Source organism: Aptenodytes forsteri, unplaced genomic scaffold (genome assembly GCF_000699145.1).
Source record: "Aptenodytes forsteri isolate BGI_AS27 unplaced genomic scaffold, ASM69914v1 Scaffold15, whole genome shotgun sequence".
NCBI lineage: Eukaryota > Metazoa > Chordata > Aves > Sphenisciformes > Spheniscidae > Aptenodytes > Aptenodytes forsteri.
In genome coordinates, this window is record NW_008795129.1 from 7497324 (window position 1) to 7520712 (window position 23389).

General features: G+C 36.6%; 1 protein-coding gene across 1 annotated transcript in view; it reads left to right on the forward strand.

Moving 5' to 3' along the window:
* Positions 1–16744, forward strand: part of KIF20B (kinesin family member 20B) — a 41611-nt gene extending 24867 nt beyond the window's left edge. The window contains exons 21-34 of the mRNA XM_019471685.1: positions 466–604; positions 1665–1787; positions 2268–2328; positions 2964–3089; positions 3355–3491; positions 4505–4660; positions 5716–5892; positions 6515–6679; positions 8564–8686; positions 10268–10471; positions 12706–12783; positions 13544–13691; positions 15212–15354; positions 16667–16744. Coding sequence (XP_019327230.1) covers positions 466–604; positions 1665–1787; positions 2268–2328; positions 2964–3089; positions 3355–3491; positions 4505–4660; positions 5716–5892; positions 6515–6679; positions 8564–8686; positions 10268–10471; positions 12706–12783; positions 13544–13691; positions 15212–15354; positions 16667–16744 — 1858 coding nt within the window. The remainder of the gene's footprint in view (positions 1–465; positions 605–1664; positions 1788–2267; positions 2329–2963; positions 3090–3354; positions 3492–4504; positions 4661–5715; positions 5893–6514; positions 6680–8563; positions 8687–10267; positions 10472–12705; positions 12784–13543; positions 13692–15211; positions 15355–16666) is intronic.
* Positions 16745–23389: the final 6645 nt, after the last annotated feature.

Consider the following 23389-nt stretch of genomic DNA (forward strand, 5'->3'; position numbering starts at 1 on the left):
ATACAACCACTTAAAAATAAACCCATCAAATGTCTGAATTACTTTGTAGCACTTGTAACAGCAGTACTTGTTGCAATGTTATTGTTTTTTCTATTTTATGTTTATTTTTATTTTGATCCTTACAAGGTCTGGGATGTAGATATCAAGTTTAAACTTACTTGATATTAACCTTGTTCCTTTTGTTACTTTGTGAGGACACATAATAAAAATGGATGCTCTACTGTGCTTAAAAAAAAATAAAAATTGCAGTGTTCAGAAGTGAAACTGAGCAGTTTGTTACTTCAGGATCATATAATAAGCTGAAATCCAAAAGTAAAATTATAAAGCTTGTCATTGATCTGATACATCTGAGACTCTGTTCATGAATAAAACCAGCAGTCAAAGAGCCTGAGTTAATGTGTAAAAGCTGTTTCATTGAGATGTGTAACACTAATGTTATTTGTGTCTCTTAATTTCTAATACAAGGCTACGTAAAGAACTGTCTGAGAGCTCTGCCCTTGTACAGAGTTTGAAAAAAGATTTGCAGAGGAAAGAAGAAGAATATACGGATTTGAAAGAGAAATTTTCTGATGCCAAGAATCAAATTCAGCAAGTACAAAAAGCGGTTGGTAACCATAGGCCAAATGTTTCCTCTGCAAGTTTATGCTTGGGGTTCTGTTATTAAAACCTGTTTTCACAAATCTTAAGCTATGAATGTTAAAAGTGATTCATAATAAGGCTATTTTGAGTGATACAGTAACAGTGAATCTTAAGTTACATCGCCATTGAAGCTGTAAGCTAAAGATAAGACCAGATGTCAAAACATGGATTAGTACAGATATTGAAGGGGGGAAGTAAATTTTATTAATACACTTGAAAAAGGTTTGTGAAAACTGTGGCTAATGTGGTTATGGAGAAGGACTTTATAATCTCTATAACAGCAGTAGCCTTATGTTGTTATTTGTGCTGACTTCAAAGCCTCAGACTTGTGGAAAATGCTGATCTCTGGGAGGAAAAGATGGATTAATCAGAAAAGGAAAGCACTAACTTCTAGAGACTTCTTAAAATCTGAGCTATGTTTTCTGTTAAGGTTGGGGAGAAGAAATGAAAAAATGGAATAACTTCTACTAATGTTAATTGTTAGTATTTAGTTATCAAGCAGTAGGATTTCTTAGAACCTCATGGGATATCACAAGAAATTAAAATCCGAAAGACTATTGCAAGAGTCTGGGCTTGAAAGTTAGTCCTTAAAAAAGTATTTGTTTTCCCCAGCAACCTAACATTTGAGGACCTTTTCCTACTCAACATTCAGTGTATAATCCTCTGTTAAGTAACAAAGAGTGGATGGGATCATATGTCAGAAAACATTCTTTTTTTTTTTTTTAAAGGACAACTGAATTCGTAGTTTGATTAGGCTATTTCCTGGTGGGTTTATGGGAGTGGGGTTTTTTTGGTGTCTGTGTCCACCCCCTGCCCCGCCAAATATAATCCTCTGTTCTATGGTGAAAATCCTTCCCTAGGAAGGATGTACAGTAAAGTGCGCTTCTAGCCCCTGAAATTTAGCTAAGACGCTTGCAAAAATTTGACTCTTAATTAAAGTATTTGGTTATTTAGATAACTTACAGAGATTGTAAAAGGCTTATAGCTAAATGTTAGCTTTGCTTGGTGTCTGTGCATTGTTATAGGTGTGTACAATGCGATCTGAGGAGAAATCCTTGAGGAACAAAGTTAATGAACTTCAGAAAATCAAAAACCAGTTTAGTGAAGAATTAGAGATCAAACAGCGCACAATTCTGCAACTTAAAAAGGTATTTTATTTTTTAAAATTTTACTTGCTCTTAATTTTTTTTAACTAATCCATTAATGAGGCAAGTTTTCCAAGCAACAGGAGAAAGCTTACAGAAATTGAGGTAAAAGTAAGAGTAACCAGCTGAAATTAGTTTTAATGGATGAATGAAAGATGTTTAAAGAACATCTCACTGCAGGATGTTGTCAAATTGTTTTAGAGTAAGCTGCCTAGTAAATACATACTTAATACCTGCAGATACCCTGCTTCTTATTAGTGACACTTAGATACGTTAGTAGTAATGTCTTCCTCTAAACATTTTTTTATATCAGCTTGAATGCTCCTTTACACTATATGAAAAACTTACTTATTCTGGCCTGTGTGTCTTAAATAGTTTAGTCATTACTTATTAAAGCTCAGAATGAAAAGCTACTCATTTCTTGCATGTATACTTGTTTATTTCAACATTTTTTCTTTAATTTGCTTTCAATGTGATATTTAGGAGCAGTTGAATAATGAGAAGCTGGAAGAAATCTCCAAACAGTATGAGAAAACACGTAAAGGTCAGAAAAAGCCATTATTGTTCCATTTTTTTGGTGTGGAATGGCAACATAATAAGTTGTCATGTTGTAAACGAATTTGGAGAGTCTTGTATATTTATATTTTAAAATACTGAGAAACTCCAACCTGGACATTAAAATGTTCCAGTCAGGAATTAATTTTTATTGAATCATTATTAGCAGGCATATTTGAAAGCTAAGAAACAGTCTCAGAATAAGAAACATAAGCCCCAGAGAAAGTGTGGATTTGCTGTATTAGTGTGAACTTATTAAATGTTGGTATTTATTTGCCATATTAATTGGCCGTTTTAACAAAATCAAACACTGAAACATGAACTAGCACAATAACAGTTTCTGCAGGTTTGATAAACATTTAGCAGTTGAACAATGGTTAGTTTCCCACATAATACAAGCCATAGTCTGACTGACGTTAACACTGAAACACTCACTGAAATCAAGTTGATGAGAATCACTTAAGAATTTTGGATTTGGATAGTTCAGTAGAGATGCTCTATTTCTTTCTAATAGAGCTTTTGATCTCAGGGAATGGGAGAAACTACTTGTAATGAAGGCACTTTGGGAGAGAATGGTGGGAACTAGGAGGGGGCTTATCTGTAAATTTATTTTCAAATCTTCAGATCTGCGTGCAAAGGAAAAAATAATTGAAGATATGCGGATGACATTAGAAGAACAAGAACAGACTCAGATTGAACAAGATCAAGTGCTTGAAGCCAAATTAGAAGAGACCAACAGATTAGTTTTGGGTAATCTCTCCTTGGAAAGGGAGCAGGGAGGCTAAATTGTTTTGGATGTATTGTGATAGCTGCTTTAAATTTCTGTTTTTATTTGTTGACTGCTATTTAGGCATTAATTTTATGTAGTACATAAACTTCTAACAGTTAAAGGCTTCTGTTGTCCCTTTGTGGTCATAGCTGATAAATCCAAGTAACTTTAGTAGAAGGATGTGAATGTGGTCAAATATGCATTTGAAACTATACATTATGTAACCTCATTTTGTGTACTGACTAGAACTGGAAGTATGGAAGCAGAAATACAGAGAGCTGAATAACCGGAGCGATAGTGACTGGCAGAAAAAGATGAGCAAAAATGAGGAGAAAAACATAAATGAAAATGAGGAATTAATAAAGCTGCAAAAAGAACTGAAGGTAAAATATGGTGACGTAATTCATACTTAGTTTTAAAGCCATAACTTTCATTTAGGAGTCTAAATTTTTTTGTGTCACTATCTTCAAGAGCATAGGGCATGATATGGCAAGTTGTTACACTAGTAAAGGAAACCTCCTCTCAAAGCTGCAGTGCAGCAGTGCAGTAAAGTCTGGATACAGTGTCTTTGTAATATCAGCATCAGTGATGCCCCATAATGGAGTGCACCCTTCCCTACCTTATGCTACCATGGATGGTGCTCCGTAGCTGGATTCCTCTGACAGTTGTCTTAACCGATCCAACTCCTGATATCCATTCCGAACCTCTTTCCTGTCAGTTGTTTGGGCAACTAAATCAAACTCTTCAAGATCTTGTGCTTGCTGTATGACCTGTAAGCCCTTCCTGTTAGGCTGAGGATTTACCTCTAACTCTCCTTGGATTAGAAAGTAGACTTTTTTTTCCAAGCAGCTTTTCAGGTCCCTTCTGTCTTATGTGGGAGAATGTCTGACGAGGTCTGATTATGATAGAAAAGGAGGCAAAGTTGCTGTGGATTGAAGTGACGTTCTTAGGTATGCGCTATCTTTGCCTACTGTTCAAATTGTACTGCATTCTTTGCCTTTCAGTCTTGAAGTAGAAGTAAGTTTTCTAACATGTCCTGTAAGGGAGCATAAAAGGTTGGGTATTTGTAAGTTAAAAGGGTCTCTTTACCATTACCTTTGGTGTAACTTTTATAGTGTTTGTGACTTGCTCAGAGCATTTTTTAGAGGAAAAAAATTCTGTTCCATGAAGACGTGCCCGTCTGAATAAGAAGTGCTGAAAATTGTTAATTTTTTTCAATAGAGAAGAACAAATGAGAATGTAATACTTGCACTTGGGAATATGCGGGAGTAAAACTGCGCTAGTATTTCTGTTATCTTTTAGAAATGAACCCATTTAATGGTAATCTGGATTTTAAGACTTTATTTTTTTTGCTTAGTCTCTACCTATGGTTTTATTTCTGGTTTCATTAAAATAGGAAAATGAGGCAAAGTATCAAACTGATAGAAAGAAGTGGCTGGAGGAAAGAATGGGACTCATAAGCCAAGTAAAAGAAGCTGAGAGCCATTGCAACAGAGAAATGAGAAAATTTGCGGAGGACAGAGAACGTCATGTAGAGCAACAAGCAGAAATTGTAAGTGTCTGGAGGTCTCAGCAGAGTCCTCTAGTGTAAGTCTTTAGTACAGAGCAAATCTCATGTCAAACGGTAAGTGTGGGCACTTGAGGGTAGCTGACCTTTGTCAAAGTCCCCTCACTTTATCACATGGCAAAGCCTAGATGAGATCTTCTCAATGTGAAAAGGGAAGAATAGGAGGGTCACAAAATGAAAAAGGTTAGTATATAATGGAAGTTAACATGTCTCTTCCTTTCTGTCTGATCACCCCCGCCACCTCACTATGAATTCTTCAAACTTTATCTTGTGTGTAAAACACCAGTAAGTAACTTACACTTAAATGAATTGCTACTTAATGAAGCTAAGAAAACATACTTTGAAAAACAAGATTTGTTGCTTGGCTTTTCTCAAAAAAAAAAAAAAAAGCTCATAGCCTTTAGAAGAAAGAGAAAAAGAAAAGCAAGCAGACGTTGACAAAAAGAAGCTTCTTTCCAGTATTTTGACCAAAAATACTTGGTCAAAATGCCAGTGGTTTTGCTCCCATATCGCTTTCAAAGTAGAGTGACTGATAGTTAATAACAAGGTGGATACCTTGCCTGTTCACTGGACTATATCAAGGTTGTAATTTCTTAAGCATATGAAATTATTATATGAATCTGTACAACCTAAAACTATAGTTGCATCTAGAAGTAATTAGCAATGACTTTCTGGACCTGCAATCAGTACAGGAGGATGCTAGGAGCTTAGGACTACTTTCACTTTGTCTGTGACTTTGCTTGCCTGAGACTTGTTAGTAATAAAATCACAAAGCGAGCAAACAGAAGTGGGTGGTTCTTACCAAAAATTCTCTTCACAAAGAGTATAAATATAGATACAGATTTTCTTACTGAACCATGGTTTGCTTTTGCATATTTGTAGTGAAACTAGTTCTATATGAGCTTTTTAAGATCTACATAGGCTCTCAAGTTTACTAAGGCCATAAAATAGTTTGGTTTTGCATAGTTAGTACTATCAGAATAGTTCAGATAGGTTAGAATTGAACACCGCTTCTACACACTATTTTTTTCCCCATTTAGGAAAGACTTGCTGCACAGCTCGTAGAAAAGGACAGCAATCTTCAAAAGTGGCGTGAAGAAAGAGATAAATTAGTAGAAGCTTTGGAAGTACAGCTCAAGACTTTGGCTTCTAACACCGCACAAAAAGATAAAGAAATAGCGGAACTGAAACAGGCTGCACTAAAGGATTCTGGAAAGGTAATCTCACTCGCTCTCTCTCACGCACTTTGGCTCCTTCGTTCCTGTGTGGATTTTTTTTGTTTGTTTGTTTTTTTGTTATCCATTAATTCTGTAAAACACTATACTTGCTCTTTGCATTTTGGCTCTGTTTTTGTTCTTAAACACTGTCATATTGAAACCATTTGCAGCTAATTTAAAAAAAAAAAAAGCTTTATTTTTTTTGAAACTGAATTTGTAACAGTAACTGAAGTTTCAAAATATTTAGTAGTTCAAATAAACACTCAAGTCTTTTTGATCCTTTGATTGCAAAGTTGGACTGGAAACCTGAAACAACTATCACATTTGCTGCCTTGTTCACAGCACCAAGGACTTCATGAACAAATGGGAGGTGAACTTCTCATAGCCACAAAAGTAGAGTAAAATAAAATAATTTTGCATTACATCATCCCCTGTTATATGACTTTTCTTCACTTCAAATAGTGGCCACTCATATGTGAAATTATTGTCTTTTTGTTGGATAGCTGACTGTTTTAGCTTGCAATTCTGAAACTGATGCTACCAAGTAGTCGTAATGATGCTCGTGTATATGTTAACTTCTGCCAATCCTGCAATTTATGGCAACTTTTGCTATGTTTATTAGGATAAGGAAACTGATATAGAAGAACTAAGAAAACAGCTGGCTGAGAAAGATGACTTTATAAAGGAATTGAAACAACGCATTAACCATGAAAGTCTTCAGTCTTTGGCAGAAGTACCTTTACCTGAAGAAGGACAAGACATAATAGATCAGTCTGTAAACAAAGAGGTATGTTTGTTATATTTATAGAAAGTATGTACCAATGATATGTTGTTAATAACTTTTGTTATGTTGTTTTGTCAGTATGTATTCCAGCAACATTGGGAATCTCTCAAAAGTTACTTTATGTAGTTCTTTGTACTTTAACTGTATCTTCAGTTCTGAGTTCTTGTTCATGCTTTCTCTCTCCCTCTTTCATGCTCGCTCTCGGAAAAAAAGTACTTTAGTTCTATTAACTAAAAATAGTTAATAGAATACCACCTCTTTCGACATTATAGAACTTGCATACCTGAGGGAAAAACTAGTTAACTAATCCAGGTTCTAAAGATTTGAAGACATATTTATAGTGTCATCTCAGTTTGGTTATGTCAGTGTTAAGGGGATTTCAGCTCAAACAACTTTCATGATATCACCTGTAGTGTCATAATAGAGATGATTCTGTAACTAGAGCTGCCAGCCCATATGGGGGTTCACAAGAACAAAACAGTATCTTGCATCCCACTTAAAATCAAAACAAAACAATATTTGAAGTTTACACAAAGATCAAGTCTGCATATTTCCTGAACAAAAATTAAAAGGCTTGCAACTGTACTGAGACTCCTGATTCTGACTGAACCCTTGTGTGCTACATGAACAGTATTTAATGAGGTAGTTCTCCTGCTAAACTGAATTAATGCTATGTGGCTTCATTGCTAATTAATAATGAACAGGGCTGAACATGGATTTCCTAGCAGTCCCTCCCCTGGCCGCTAGAAGGTGCGATTCTCCTCTTGTTGCAGAACTGGACTGAATGCCAAAATGCATCTCCATCTCTTTCCTGTCTGCTGCCAAATAAGACTGGCTAGTTTCTTGCTACTTCATCAGTTTGGCTAGTGCTGTATAGATAAAGCTTGTGATGTATGAGGGAGGACAGAATAGCTCTCAGAAGGATTACTGCTTTATACAGCTTTGTAATAGCAACTAAGAGAGCACCATAAAATTAGTTATAGAGAAGAATTGTTGTGAACAGTTGGTGCTGAAATATTTACCTCAAGCCAGTAGCAACAATACTTGATGTTCTGAATAAGAAGAGGCTGCTAACAGGATTATCGTGTGAGAAACTTATGGTGGTGTTGAAGTGAATGGGGTAAAGTTTTGGGGGGAAGTCAAATATAATTCTCAGGAAAGACATAGTGGAGATAAAGAATTAAAACTACAGTGATCGAGGCAACATGTGTCTCCTTGTGAGGAGAGGCTAAGAAGCTGGCACTCTGATTGGGAGAGGTTAAGGCTACTGGAGGGTTATGGGGCTGAGGCTTACCCACCACAACCATGATATTGTAAATAGAAGGCAGAACGGTCCTTCTTAAAATCCTGCAAGAACTGGACAGCACTTGATGAAACTAATAGATAATTTTAAAACAGTTAAAATAACATATTCCTATATGATGCAGCTAGTGATCTTCTGGAGGTGGCAGAAACAGGTACTGTCAGCAGAGATTAGAAAAATTTGTAGTAGAAATCCATAAATGTATTCATAAATGGATACTCTGAGGATTAGGCAGAGGTGTTACCCTCTGACACTTCTAACGCGACAACTGAGAGTGCTGGGAGAGTATGGAGGGAACAGATGACAAGGTGGCCAGGATCATACATGTTATCCCTAAATAGCATCTCCCTTTGCCACTCCTGGAGGCAGAATATTGAACTAGATGGACTGTTGATGAGACCCAGCAGGGCACATCTTGTGATCACATTGTGAATAGATGTTACTGACTTAAACTTGTGATGTCTTTCAGTCCAGGTGTTCGTTAGCTGTCTGTGCTTGAGCTTTTGTACTGTAACTTTAGAAAACTCAAAATATTTTGAGGTTTACAGTCTAGCATAATCTTTACTCATTCTAAATATTTACAGTTTATGGAAAAACAAAGCAAGACTAATGCTATAGCTGGACAAAGCATTCCAGTAAGATATGATGAAGCTAAAGAGAGTTATTCATTATCTCAACACCCTAGCGGTGCCTCTTCATTAAGTGAGGTTGGTATAAAACTTTAAATTTGAAAATTTTATGCAGTTGTATGGATTTTGCTAAATGCAGAATAGGGAAGAAACGTGTCCTGTTGCCTGAAGAATTCTAAAGTTTTATTCTGCAAATACCTTTCTTGGTGATCAGATCACGTGATTTAGTGGCTTTTGGTAGAAACAAAAGCTGTGTAACATAATCATGTGAATAATTATATCTGACTTCAACTGTGTGCTCTTGAAAACTTAGCTCTCACTGATCCTTATGAAGTGGCTGACTATTAGATCAGTCACCTGAAAAAAATACATAAACCCTTTTAAATGGATGAGCAATAGCAGGGCAGATTGGATTTGCTTTCTTCCACTGCGGGATTCCTGTGTGTAGCTTTGTTAGCTAAAGAGACTAACCATTCCTATGTAACTTTTTGATTGTTAACACTTTCATGAAGTAGCAGTTATAAAGACAAATGTTTTTAATAGCCAACTCCATTCTTGGGAACGCAGTGGTGCTGGTATTCCCACTCAAAATCCCAGCAGAGCCTGTTGAAGAAGGTGACTATCTTTTGACTTTCCATGAGCTTTGATCATTTTCCTTTTTGAGAGGAGGAAGGTACCCTTCAGGGTGAACCAGCACAAGAAGCAACAGCAGCTACTCTGTTTGGGACCCTACCAGCAGCAGTGCTAGCAGCCACCTGCCATTTCTTGCCACCACCAACCCCAGCAGCCCATCTTCCATATTTCATTCAAACAGCTGCTGAATTTGTTTTTGTACGTTAGCCAGCAGCTGAACTGCTGCCACAGAGATGCAGGAGCCAGGGAGACCACAATTCTGACTTTCTTGCTGGTTTTGCTGAGAAAAACAGGGTTGGGTGGATGATGGAAGGTAAGTGCTGCTGGAGAAGAAGAGTTGTGCAAACTGACCTTTCCATCCCACCCTCGCTGTGCAGTTCTTGCGGTTTGGCTGTAAGCAGGTACAAGACAAGGTCTTCAGCTTGCAGGCAGTGGTGCTGCCTGAATGCCTGCTCTTCCTCCAGAGAACAGATAGTGATGTGGAAGTCTCTCATAGGTTGAATTTGGCTTGTAGCTTGCCAGTTGGATGTTGTTACTTGCACAATTAACTTCCTCTAGAAGAGGAAGGGAAAGCTCCCTAAAGATAAGCTAGAGAAAGATTATACTTTTATCTCAAAAGCTCCTATTACTGCCTAGCTCCTAAGGAGCAGCAGAGTTAAGATGAAGAAAATCATGTCAATTCTACTACTGCTAGCTGTGAAAACCGTGACTAGCTGTCTCTGCCCTTGAGGAAAATGACTTGGAAACAAAGTATCAGGCTGAGTTTAGCAAGGAAAACTTTAAGTTCTGTGATCAGAGATAGAAATGTTAACTTTTTAAAATTTAACAAAAAAGTTTTAGAAAATAAGAGTTAAACTCTGCTATAGTTGAAGTAGATTTCTTCACTTCTGAAAGTGTTCTGAAAGCAAACAGCTGGAAAATGGAATGCTTACTTTGCAGTCCACTGGGGAGGGATATGTATTATAGCTTTTTTTAACTCATAGTTAGTCTAAAAATTGTTTTCTTAAAATTTCCATATGCTTGCAGGGCCATTCAGAAATTGTCCTTGACTCTTCTGAAGTGTCCACAGAAAACGGAAAAACTAGTCGGTTCCCAAAACCAGAGATGGAAATCCAGTTCACACCTCTGCAACCCAATGAGATGGAGGTGAAGCACCAGGGCAGCACCTTACCAGTTACAGTTAAAATGCTCAAGCCAAGAAAGAAAAGGAAGAGTGAAGAGATGGATGAGGTATGACCTAGACCAACTGAGAAAATATGTTGTGCAGTTTTTCAATGTATTACTCTGATCATTTGTTAAAATTCTATCTTCTGATTCTCACTGAGATCCTAGGGATATATCTAGGGTATATTTAAACCTTCCCCCTGGCAAGTGGTGGATCTCTGGCCTGTGTTGAATAAGGTCATAGACTTCAATTTATCCAGACTCTGGCCCCTTGTCCCTGATTTGCACTTTCTCTTTACCTTTTACATTTCTCTCTCCCTGCTGGTACCATTTGCTCCTGTCTCCAGCCCTGATCTGTGGGATTACAGACCAGTTCTATAGAATTGCTTCTTTTGGTTTAGACAATTATTGGTATCAATTATCTCCTCTAATAGCCAATTACAAGTTAAGCCCCTGGGCTTAATCAATGCATTTCAGAGTTTCAAGACCACTTCCTTTGACTTTATTTCTCCAGCCTGTGTTTTCTTTGATCTTTTTGTACTTAGAGGGACTATACAAAACTAATTGCACCAGCACCTGAACCTCCCTGTTTTCTGTAGACCTTAATTCTTCTTTAATTTCTTCAGTTGTGCTGGGTTATGCGCTCCAGCCTTCTTAATGGTGTTTACATGTGAGACTAAGGCTCCACAGCAGTTCAAGGTGGTAACAATCTTCACTGCTCCTACCTGAACTGCATGTTCCTTTCCTTTACATGTTATTAGCATTAGCACCAACACAGCTGTCTCTAAGACACTTACAAAGGCTATGAAACCCTAAGACCACATTGTGGTGGTACGTACATACTTGTAATCCTACTTGGGGGGCTTATGAATCTCTATACTTCTAAGGACTTTTGCAGCTGACAGGTGACTGTGAGGGAGATGACCTGTGGATGATTTGGCTAGGTGGTTAAGTGATCTCTTTTCAGTGAGTGAGCTTGTCTCAGCTGGAGAGTGAAATATCTGATGCTTTTCGAGCATTCTGAAGTGATATATTTTTTTAATCTCTTAGTAAAATAATTAAGGGAAATAATCACTTCAGTGATTTAGTGTTCAACAGTACTTCAATAAACTCATTTTGTTAAACCTAGATTGCAAAAGTAACTGTTAAAAGCTGTGTAAGTTAATTCATCTGGAATTCAACACTTCATTCTGGAATAATGTCCAGACTTGATTTAAGCTGCTTGTGTCTTGAACCAACTGTCTTTGAGAGTAGTATTCTCTCAAGCTGCTGGAAAAGTAGGTGTAAAAATAACCACCCTTCTGAAGGCACGGAAAAAGTACCAGACGTTATCTACAGATGAATATATTTCATCTAATGTAGTTATCCATGTTTTTAGAGAACAGTATTTTATCAATCCATTTAAATCCTTTCATAGTGTAGAAGTCCATGTTCATACCCTTATGGGATAACATTTAGTTAAGTAACATTTCAATAACATGGAACTAAATTTAAAAGTATCTTATTGCTCTTCTATTCACCTGAATGTTACTCTTAAATATTATTTTCATGTTACATATGCCAAACAGAAATAGATTATAAAATGATTCAGTAACTTTAACTGTCACAAGTCTACTGAAGACACAATTTGTTTTTTAAATTTCCTAAAACTGAAAAGTGCATTGTCAGCACTAAAACTAAGGACTGAGGGGAAACCTGTGGTGCTAAAATAACATGTTGCTCATCTCAAATTTTTAAAAAATAAAACAAAAAACCCCTTGTTTTTTTAGAAACAAACAAAACCAAATCTTTTGCAGAGACTCCCTTCTAATTAAACAAAGAACAAAATCCTCTTTCCCTTTTCTGACACTGTTATCGGTCAGTATGGCTATCAGTTATCTGAAATCTCTTGGCACCGCTTCACAAGAGAGAAGATGTCTTTTAATGGCAGCTTAACAATGGTACTATGCTACCAACCTGGTTTTATAATTGTCACCGTAAATCTGAATTTACATTTAGATTTATTGAGTTAATTTCAATTTGTGTGTTTGCTTGTCAAATATCTTAAAGACAAAAGTATAGGAAATAACAGAGAGAAGAAAATAGTAAATGTCAGAATGGTTTGACTACAGGTATTTCTAGTTCCCTTCCACAAGTTTGTTTAACGTTTAATTCACATTTGAATAGTTATCTCTATCCAGTATTAGCCAGTGCCTCCCTACTGTTAGTCATCGCATTGAAACAGTGGCTGCTTCTGTAGTATAAATAATTGTTCTTTCCAGAAGAATCCTAGTTAAAATTTGTCATATTTATTTTCTTAGGATTTTGTGAAAAGTGAGAACAAGAAAAATGCAACACCTGCTATGACTAATTCACCTTCTACAAGCAACAAAAAAATGGTTTGGTTTTTGTTCTATTTTTGAAGTTAGTTTGTCCTTTTCTGTAAAGGTGGACTTGTGAAAGAAGCATACATTCTTATGCAGCAGTATCATCCTTATCTATGTACTTGAATAGGATTCTTAAACACTTACGTTGTCTTCCTACTAAACTCTATAAGCTACCCAAAGAGAGTAAGTCTGTATTTGCCAAGAATGCGTACTAGCTGCAGTGTACAATGATTCAAAGGGAAGAATGTTGCATATTGAATAGTTATGAAGACTAGTTTGAACATACTATTAGTATACGTGATGTTATAGGCAATGCCTTTGGAGGAGAACTAAGGTTCATGTCCTCTATATGCATGACAAGGCTTAAAATCATCTTTTTATAATTAGTAGCAACCTGGGCAGGTTCAGAGGCTGGGTAGTAGATTTATTTTCCCCATCAGTTTCCTCCTGTTTTATTTATAACTAGAACAGCTTGTCTAATGAAATATTCTACAATTTTGAGTCTACTTTTTTTAAAAGAAACTATTTGTTTCCTGTATTACTCATGCCCTTAAATGTATTCTGTGAAATTTTGACAATTTTTTTTCTTCTGGGTGTAAAAAGGTTGTCTACATCGCTTGCTATGGTAGTATCATTAGTATAATGATCAGAGGTGTCAGTAGCAAAGCTCAAAATGTCAGCTTGAAAATAACATTGAAGCCAAATCAAATGGAATTAAACTTGAAGATAAATCAATTTTCAACTTAAACAATGATCTTGTATTTCTGTACAGATGTCTACTGCACACTCATTTAGAAAAGAATACGCCTTAAGAAAGCAAGAATCTACTTCAAGTAAGAAGTCAGCTAAAAAGAAAGATGGAACGCTGCAAAAAATTGGAGATTTTTTCCAAAGTTCTCCTACTATTATTCACTCTAAAGGTTTGTACAGAATAAATAAGGTTTATTCCATGTTCTCTGGTCATTGTAGAATGGCTTTTCTACTGTAATCTATTAATGTATATGTTGTTAAAGGACATGTTTGCTGCATTAAGTTGTTCTTTTGTTTATGAAATAATGGAGTCCGAACTGGAGCTTGCTATATTGAATCTTGCAGAGTAGAAAAGGCTGTCTTGATTGCAAGGACCACAGGGTTCTAAAGTTTAGGTTAAGTGTGAAAGGTAAACCAGGTGGAATGAAAGGATGCAGTGTGCAATATGTGCATATAAATTTATCATAAAAGCAATTATAACTGTTAAGCTTACAGTAAAACAGTTAAAGGCAATTTCAGAAACTTGCCTTACTGCTCTAAAAAAATCAAGAGCTGAATTCAAACTCCAAATCTTACCTTCTTCCATAAGCAATCCCTCTTCCCCCCCGCCCCCGGCTTTGTTTCTGTGGAAACTGTATTAATGATTTGATGTATGTATGTGGGAGGGGAAGATTAGTTCTACAGAATCTGAAAGCCGGTGTCTTATGAAAATATTTGGAAGACTTCAATAAACTGACTATGAAGCAATTAATGGATTTTGTTAAGTTTATAAGCATAGCCTTGGGAAGATTAACTGCTAGGACTTTCCATTGAAGAATATAATTTTATTCTTTCCTACAGTAAGACATGATCTCTGAGTTACTGTGTTTTTTTTTTAAAAAAAAAAGGTTAAAATTAGCAGAGGGCACAAGGAATCACCAGCGTTAAATTCTAAAAGACACTGTTATTTGTTTGGTTAAAACAAGGTCAGTCATTATTCAACGTGGACAGTTAAAATTAAGATCTCTGTACCAACTTAAACTTGACTTGCTACAGAGTACATCTTACTCATCTGCTCTAAGATAGTCTAGATGATGATAATGGGATTTTTAAAATTTTCCAGGTTTGTCAGATTGGTTCCATGAGGACAACATACCGTTATCAATGGAAGCCAAATTCAGACTACTCAAAATTTCACCCTGAAAATACTTAATTTGAGCAAATGAGCTCAAGTTTTTAACCTTTATTACTATGTCCTGTAATTTTTTCCCTCTTTTGCATAACTTAGTATTATTTGGGATTTCTTCTTTCCTTCTAGCTCATAATATGCATATGTTCATCTCTCTATAGATCTAGTACTAGTTTGATTAAAACTATACAAGTATGTAGAGAAAACTGACTCTACCCTGTGCTTTGGTCAGCACAAAGAAGTTAAGCCTGTTGTTCAACTCCTGTTAAAGTATTTAAATTCCAGTGAAATCTGAATCCTAATTGATTTTTAATGTGCTATTTAGATGTGTCCTTTAAGCTTTTGCATCTGAAGCTATAGAAAACTGGTAGTAGTCAAATACCACTTCTGAATTTTTATATTGAAGTTCAGACTACATCTGTTTCATTTTTAAACTGTTTTTGATAAAGGTTGCTTTATTCATTAATTTTGAGGCTCACAAAACCAGTAAGACATTGATTTACAATAAAATTTTTCTTCTAGCAAAGAAGCTGATTGCGACAATAAGCTCTCCCAAGTCTGCAGAACCAGGAAGTGTCAAAGAAAATGAGCTCAAGCCAAAACGAGCTAAGAGAAAGCTGTATTCAACTGACATTTCTTGCCCTCTAGATATCCCTGCTACTTCAGTAAGTGATTACAGGTTACTGTTCTGTCCACTGTAATGTATTTCTGTAATCTTGGCTTAAAATAAACTATTAGGGGGATGGAACAAACCTGAAGGTCTGATCAAGTTGCAGAAGAGGTTTGAAAGTACCGATTTATTTCTTGATTCTACCTAACCATTCCTTTTGGTCTTTTCTTCCTGCGGTTTTACTTGATTTTCTCCGTTTTCTCACTTATCTTCTCTGTTTGACTGCTGACATACTGTATAGGTGATACAGAATCATGGAGATATCTTTAAATTTGGATTCATAGATATCTTAGCTGTGGTATGTGGAGGATTACTTTTTCCTCTACTACAGCAATTGAGTCTTAATTTGTTTTTGCAGTAGTTGGTGTTCATTTAAGTGTAGCATAAAGGGAGAATAGAAATAGAGACCATTAAAGGATCCATAGATTTGGAATAGCATGATCGAAATACTAAAGGTGAAGGTCTGCATGTACAATTAACTTTGCAGGGCAAGCGAGCACCTAAGGTAATTTCCGATTCCATTTATGCCCAGCTGATATTTGGGTTACTTTAGGGCGTGGATACCTCCATGCTTTCCCAAAGCACAGTTTAGGTAGCCTTCTGGGTGTGCTTAAATTGTGTTGCCCTGTCTAAGCCAGCCTATAGAGAGTCTTACAGGCCAGGGCTTAATGTATTGTTTCTGAAGTCCAACTTTATGGCTTTGACAATAACTATGGTGCTGAGCGTACTCTTGCTCTGTTGGAAATACACCTCTTCATTCTCCCTGCACTATAGTGAGCGTTTGGCCATACTGAGATACCCTATTGAATTTTCTGTAAATTGTATGAATGGATGCAGCAGAAATCAAAATGCTGTCCATAGGAGGATGAAAAAAATGACAGAAATGCAGAGCAAAAGAAGCTAAGAAGCTTGGAAGTGAAAGGAAAACTGAAAGACTGCATCCCGGAAAAATCAGAGAAAGCTAAAGGAATTTAAGCTAAAAATAAATTTTCTGAACGCTTCCTGTTTCACAAAATGAGTATTAGAGATTAGAAGTGAGAGCTGCTTTTGGATCACATTTTTCTTTGGACTTTGGTATTTGTTTCAACAAAAATGGGATTTTGTATGTTCCCAGTATTTGTTGCTTATTATGATGCACTGAAATGGTCTCTCTATCCTGGAGACCTCCGACTAAAAGATAATAAGCAAATTTCATTCTGAAAACAGCTGCTGGGAAAAAACATGTTGTTGGTTACATGGATCTAGAAGTGCATGTCACTTGTCTCTGAAGAAATGCTGAGTAACTCTTGAAATAATGTCTTTTTCAGATCTTTATTGAACAAAAAAAGAAGGAAAGTGATCATCTAATCATCAAACGACGGCTACGGTCAAAAACAGCTAAATAATCTTGCAAAAGCATGTTTATTTCCTAGTTAGGACATATTTCCACTGTATTATTTCAGCTGATTGTATATAAGAAGTAATAGATACTTAGTCATGCTCTGAAGTCTGTATATAGATGTATAGAATTTGTTCTGATGGTTTCCAGTTCTGACTCCATTAAAGCTTGAAATACTGTTCAAGAAAGCTTGTGTCTGAATCTTTTTTTTTTTTTCCCCCTTAAGGAATGGTGTCTTTGAAAGTGTTCATAATTTACCCATTGTGCAGTAAGAACTATGCCTGTGTGGAATGGTTTAAGTTGCTTTTTTCAGGTGGCCAGTATACTTACCATAACTTTGAGTGGAAAAAATGAGTACATGTCAAAACTTGTATATCCTTAAATTCTTTAAAAAGATTAAAAAAAATTCTGTAAAGGTACAAAATTAAGGAATTGTCACTATGTGGAGAAATATGATGGTTTTTCATCACACATGGTTTTAACTATCTTCTATTTACTCTTCTAAATTAAGTAATTTATAAGCATAATATTCTTTCTTTGGGGATTATAATGTCCATAAATAATTATAATAATCTGCTATTAGAAGTGACCCACTCTCGGATAGACATTTGACATTTTATTCTAACCATCCAGTCCTGCTCGACTAAAACAGCTACTTTTTATATAGTAAGGTTTCAGCTTATAATCAGTGACTGAGTAAACATTTAAAACACTTTTGATTTCATCAGTGTAGCATTTACTTAAGTCACAGGCGGTGACTGTATTTCATAGGATTTTGCATTGTTTGAAGAACAGTACTGGTCATCTTTCAGAAAGAGCTGAAGTTACTCTGACAGTGACCTGCTCTTGACGTGGATGAAGCAAGACAATCCTGGTAAGTGATCATTTACTCTAACTTCTTGCTCATGCAGCTTTCTTATTTTATTTTCTTGAATTAGTGCCAACCATACAACATTGTTTTTTCTTGGACTATTGGATTATTTTGATTATTACTGCATTTTGGTCTGTTTCACCCATTGTATCCATGATCCTATAATATCTTTCTGTTTAAAGAATTTCTTCTCAATCTGTTTTGCACATACATAGTGTTTAGCACCATAGGAAGAGTATATTGTTTACAGGATTGCCTTTTGAGGTTTGGTATTGGCCTGACGACAAAAATTTCTCAGAAGTTCTCTGTCAATATCCAGTCTGAGATTTTTTTTCCCTTCCTCCAAGCCATACTTGTTCATCAGCAACAACCAGTTGGTCTGTAGAGGCAGTGATAATTTGCTCATACAGCCAGATAAGTGCTACTCATTTTTGATAGTACAGCTGCAACCTTACTGTCCTTCAGAAATTATTCCATGATTTAGCAGTGATAAGTGGTTTTTTGTTTGTTTTTCTTGGACTGCTGCTCTGTATTGTCTTTTGTATGATTATTTTTTCTTCAATCAGATTGACTCATTGACACAAATGTGATTAAAATTGCTTTTCTTGAAAGAAAAAAAGTCACTTTAAATGCCTGTTGCAGTTTAGCTTTAATAACAAATATACCTTTAAAAATGCAAATCAATGCAAAAAGTGTCATTAGTCATTTCTTTAGCAGAAGTGATATTCCTTTAATTTTTATGTGACTATAGCTTAAATGTGGACAAGAACGCTGTGAGTCAGTTTAGTGGCAACAAACTGATATGGTGTTCTCTACTGTTCTCCAGTAGATTGTCTGAGCATGAAATGTCTTTTCATAAGGATAGTGCATAGTTCAGTTCTGCAGATCCTGACTTGTAAGATCAGATTCTCATACTAAGTTGCTTCTCTAGTTTCCCAACTGTAAAACGGAGTTGTGCCCCATACTCTTCCATATCTTGTCCTTAACAAAGAAAGATTGATATTTTGTTCGTTCTAACTTGAAAGTGGCAAAGTGAGCCTGATTCACAGATCATTCAGGTCTTCCATTGTTTCAACTTTTTGTCTTCGTTTTCTGTCTGTGTGAATGAGAACTTAGATTTCCTTTTCATTAGCTTGTGCTTGGTATTGCCATCTTCTTTCTTCCCTCTTTTCATTCTAATTGAAAAATGTAAAATCCAGGTGATGGTCAGATAATTCTAAATAAAAATAAATGTAATGTCTCTTCACAGGTAGGATTTTAAACTTTGAGCCCCTTTGTCCTTCCCCAGATCTTCTGTTTTCTGCTATCTGTGGTCCAGGTATCTGGACTGATCTCTTTCAGGGCTATAGAAGAGCACAGCAGTGAAGATTCTTACCTCATGTAGGTGCAAGTTGCTCATTTTACAGAAGTCTCATAGCTGGAGACAGATATACAAGGGGAAGTCATATAACAGTCTTAAACAATGGGACAGCACTTGGAATATTTATTCTTTGTCTTACTCTTATCATTTTGTCTGTTGTTTTCCATTTTAGCAGATGTTCTCAGTCAGCTGTTCATCTTGACCCTTAACTTACTGTTTTCCCTGAACAGTTTCAGTTAATTTTAGAACCCATCAGCATGTGCCTGTTTAGCTGGATTGTTCCTTCCATTGTGTATAACCTTGCACTTGCCTGCAGTGAAATTCATATGCCAGTGTGTTGCCCTGAATGACAGTTTGATTGCTTATCACTAAATCATCAAATGGCCTTATAGTTCTTATTTAACCAAAAAACATTTGCAAGGTAAACGCAGGATTGGAAGGATGCTGAATAACTTGATTGTTGCATGTATGATTTCTTTATTGATTCAAATGTGTGGAAAGGAATAGAAATATCTTCAGCCATTTGATGTCTCTGAAATTGCTGATTGATAGTGTTCGTTCTTCTCCCTATCAAATACAAAATGTCATAGTTTCAAATAACTTAAGCTTCTTTCTGATTTCATGGGTAAATAACAAGTGACAAAACATTTAACAGAGTTTTTCAGTTACTCTGGTAAATTGCAATTTGGTTATCTGTGCAGCTACCTAGGAAGTAGAATCTTTCAACTTATTCAAGCCACTGTGACACTCAGGGAATGCTACCGTACTTCTACCTGTATTGCCAATTTTTCAAAGTTCTTGTATTTACTAAAGTTTTATCAGTGTTGCTGAGCTATCTGGAGGCTATACGAAAACCTGTTTTTTCTGGAAATCATTTGAATGGGTGTTTTCAATATAAACTGAGCATTAGAGTAGCTATATATACATGTACAAAAATTTTGTCTATTTCACTTATTCTAGTTTTTTGCCCCTAGGGTAGCCTTTGCAATTGCGAGAACTGCACTGAATTAACTTCCTTCGTAGGTGTAGACTTAGTTATCAAACTCCATGGTTACAGGTCCTGAATACATACAGCAATAAAGCATGCTCCCTTTGCTTTGGTCAAGGGATTGTGATTTCTGTACTTCCTACAGCTCTTGGAGTTTGAACCTATGTGTTGGTAGCCTACAAAATGGGTCATACTTTTTGTACCTCCTTTGCCTATGTCACGATTATCAATTATTTCCTGAGCAGGAAGAACATGGGTGTGATATGAAGGGGGTGGGGGGGAAGTAATCCAAGAAAGCAGGTTTTCTGATACTATCACATATAAAGATGTTCGCTTCCAGTTCTTTGGAAGTAATGGGAAATACTTTTTTCCTGGTCAAGACTGAGGCTAGCTCGGTAGCGTCCTTTCAGCTCCTCTGGAGAATGAAGAAAAAAGATGTTTTAGGACATAATTTCCCTTTTGCCTCCTGACTCTTCCTGATAAGTACTGTAGCTAATTAAAAGCTGAGCATGAATATGCCTCCCCTTTATTTTGTTCTTACCTTAGTGTAAGGTTCATCAGTTAGCTTGCAGAGCAAAGAGAATAGTTTTAGTCCATTAATGGAGGAGAGCTCAATTCTTTACCTAGCAAAGACTGAGATAAGCACCGTTTAATGGAAATTTGGTCTGTGTTTTGACATGGAGAAGACATTTGGCAATACTTAAATTTTCCTTGTATTCTTCAGAACTTTCTTGGCTGTAGGAAGGTTGTACGCCAACAATGTTGTGTGATGCATGTATCGCTGTGCATTGTTGGCTGAAGAGGGGAATAAGAGCTTCTATATATGCAATTGGGTCATGCAGTGCTGATATCCTAAGAGAACTCAGATCCCACAAAGGAAAGTCTCTCCTGGGGTAGCAACAGTGACTTCCATGGTTTTGCTTCCACACCCCCACCCCCCACCCCAAATTTGAGTAAATCTAGTTGCTGAAACTATCTGAAATAGGACAACCTAGTTCAATACCAATCCCTTCTATGCATTGAAAACTTCTGATACTTAAAATGGTTTCCTTTTCCCAAGAGAAAGTAAGTTGAGGTCCTTATAACTTTAATAACAGACTCTTAAGTCTTGGCCTCACTTCTTTGGTGTTTTGTTTTCCCACACAAGGAAGGAAACTCTCCCGTAGTATGAAACGGCTCTATTTCTGGTGTAACACCCCAATTCTGCAAAATGCCTTGTACAGCAACACCATTGTCTTTGAATACTTCCTTTTGAGTATGTCATGCTGGGGCGGTAATTCTTAGAAAATAGCCTATGCTATGCTTGTATCAAGCTGCCCCAACTTTTCCAATGGTTAAGCCTCATCTTGAAAAGACTGTTCCTTGCTCAACTTCAGCTCATTTGGGGTGAACGCTTTTTCACTTGCTGCCGTCATGGCACTCCAATTACAGACATAAAGGCTTCTGGAAGGAAACATGAGGATGCTACTTCACATAGGTCAAGCTTTTCTCTTTGGCAAAAGAAAACAAGGAGGAACAGTGGCACCGTTTGATCAGACAGTTCATGAAGTGAGGGTGTTTCTGGAGCCAAGAAAGTGAGGAAAGGGAGCAGAATATTTTTTGGGCGATTTTTCAATGATAGGATAGCTTTCTGTAGATAATGCAAGTACTTGAACGTTCTTGAAACTTGATTAGTGGTGTGAGAGAAGAAAAATAAAAATACTTTAATAAAACATGCTGACTTGGCTCTCTACAGAGTCCGTTAATGTGAGTGTCTCGCGTACGACAGCAAAATCCCCAGGAGATGGCGCTGAGAATTTCAGCTCGCTGCTTAAGTGCTTGAGTTCTCGAGTCTCGACACAGAATTTCAGCTGGGAGGTGCAGGGGGCAGAAATGTTTTACTTTTGTTTTAAACTAACCCACTTTTCATCCCATTTAGCCAAGCGTCATTAAAAAGTTCTGAACGGGGCCTTGCTGGACTATATTCTCTTGGCAAAGTCATAGTCCTCCAGATCTTTTTTCCTGCTATAATGATACTACCTATGCACACAAGCCAGTGGCATACAGCCCGCCCTAGCACCCCAGCCAGTGGCATACAGCCCTGTTGTATAGGATTTTGTTTCTCAGGTTGGGATTCTGAGGTGAAGTATTGGTTTATATGCACTGATATCTACTGTAACCTGTTCATCCATTGCCGCACACTAACATTTCACAGGAGTTTATATACTTTAATCTTTTAACGAAGATAAAGGCTATTTCCATCGAAAAATTCATTAGGCAGAACTAGAGGTCCTCCAAGGCTTAAGAAAAAGTATGAGATCAGGTTCATTAAGGAAGAGTTTGTTTCCAAAGTTGCTGGATTTAATATTTATAGATCTTTGTATTGATGTCAGACTTTTTTTTTCCCCAGAGATGTTGACACTAAACAAAACCTGCTGCACTAAACAAAACCTACACACCCTGTAGTGTTCTGCTACAGGGACTTAGAATGTATTTTGTGTAAGTGCTATAACATTGTTTTATTTTTGAATGATCTATGAGAATAAGGAATCTTCTGAGAAGCAAGCTTTGGCTTATTTTATAACATAAAAATGCCAAATTGTACCTTTCCTGCTGTGCGCTAAAGCGTTCATGCGCTCTCAAATTGCTGCTGAAAGATGGGTTCTGAAACTCTTATCTGGGAACAAAGACAGGGGTGTTTTTTTAGTTTAACTGAAAGACTAGCTTTTTCAATTCATTAAATAATTAGAAGAATTGGGTAAAATGAGCTTGCACCTCTGCCAGTTAATTTCCAACTGTTTAAAGTGTGTTTTGCTTTTAGAAAGGATTCCTTTTAATCATAGATGAATTGCTAACGTGATGCATCTGTGCTGTTTCATGTCAGATTGGAGAAAATAAAAAATTCTGGCTAAAAAAACCTGTGGATAAAGGAGAGGCAGCATGTGTAGATAAAATACCTCAGTACGTTAAACAGCATGTCTGTTTTAGGTCTCCTTTAAAGTATTGTACCTTACGAGCAGGTATACTTTGTCATCTTGGAGACCTCATATGAAGTAGATAATTCTGACTGTGTATGTTTGGGGAAAGCTGTCTAGCTATGCTTCTGTGTGCATGACTAACCAAGGAAGATTTAGATATTCTTTCCTTGTCGTCTGTGGTCAATATCCCCTAAATAGTGTCTCTGCTCTGACATGTGTTAATGCCTCAAAGCAATAGTAAAAATGATTGCACAGGTTCTGTGCAAAACTCCAAATACTAATCCTCCCCTCGCTGACCTTTAAAACTTTGGGTGTAGTCAGATGAGTCAGTTGAAAGGTCCTTGGCTGGCAATATGTCCCCGTACCATCTCATAGGTCCAGCAATTGAATTGCTCGAAGGGTAGAAATGTGGAAGGAAGCTAACACGAGTGAGTACTTGAGAGCATTTGACAGGAGGGAATTGCCTTAAAAGCAGC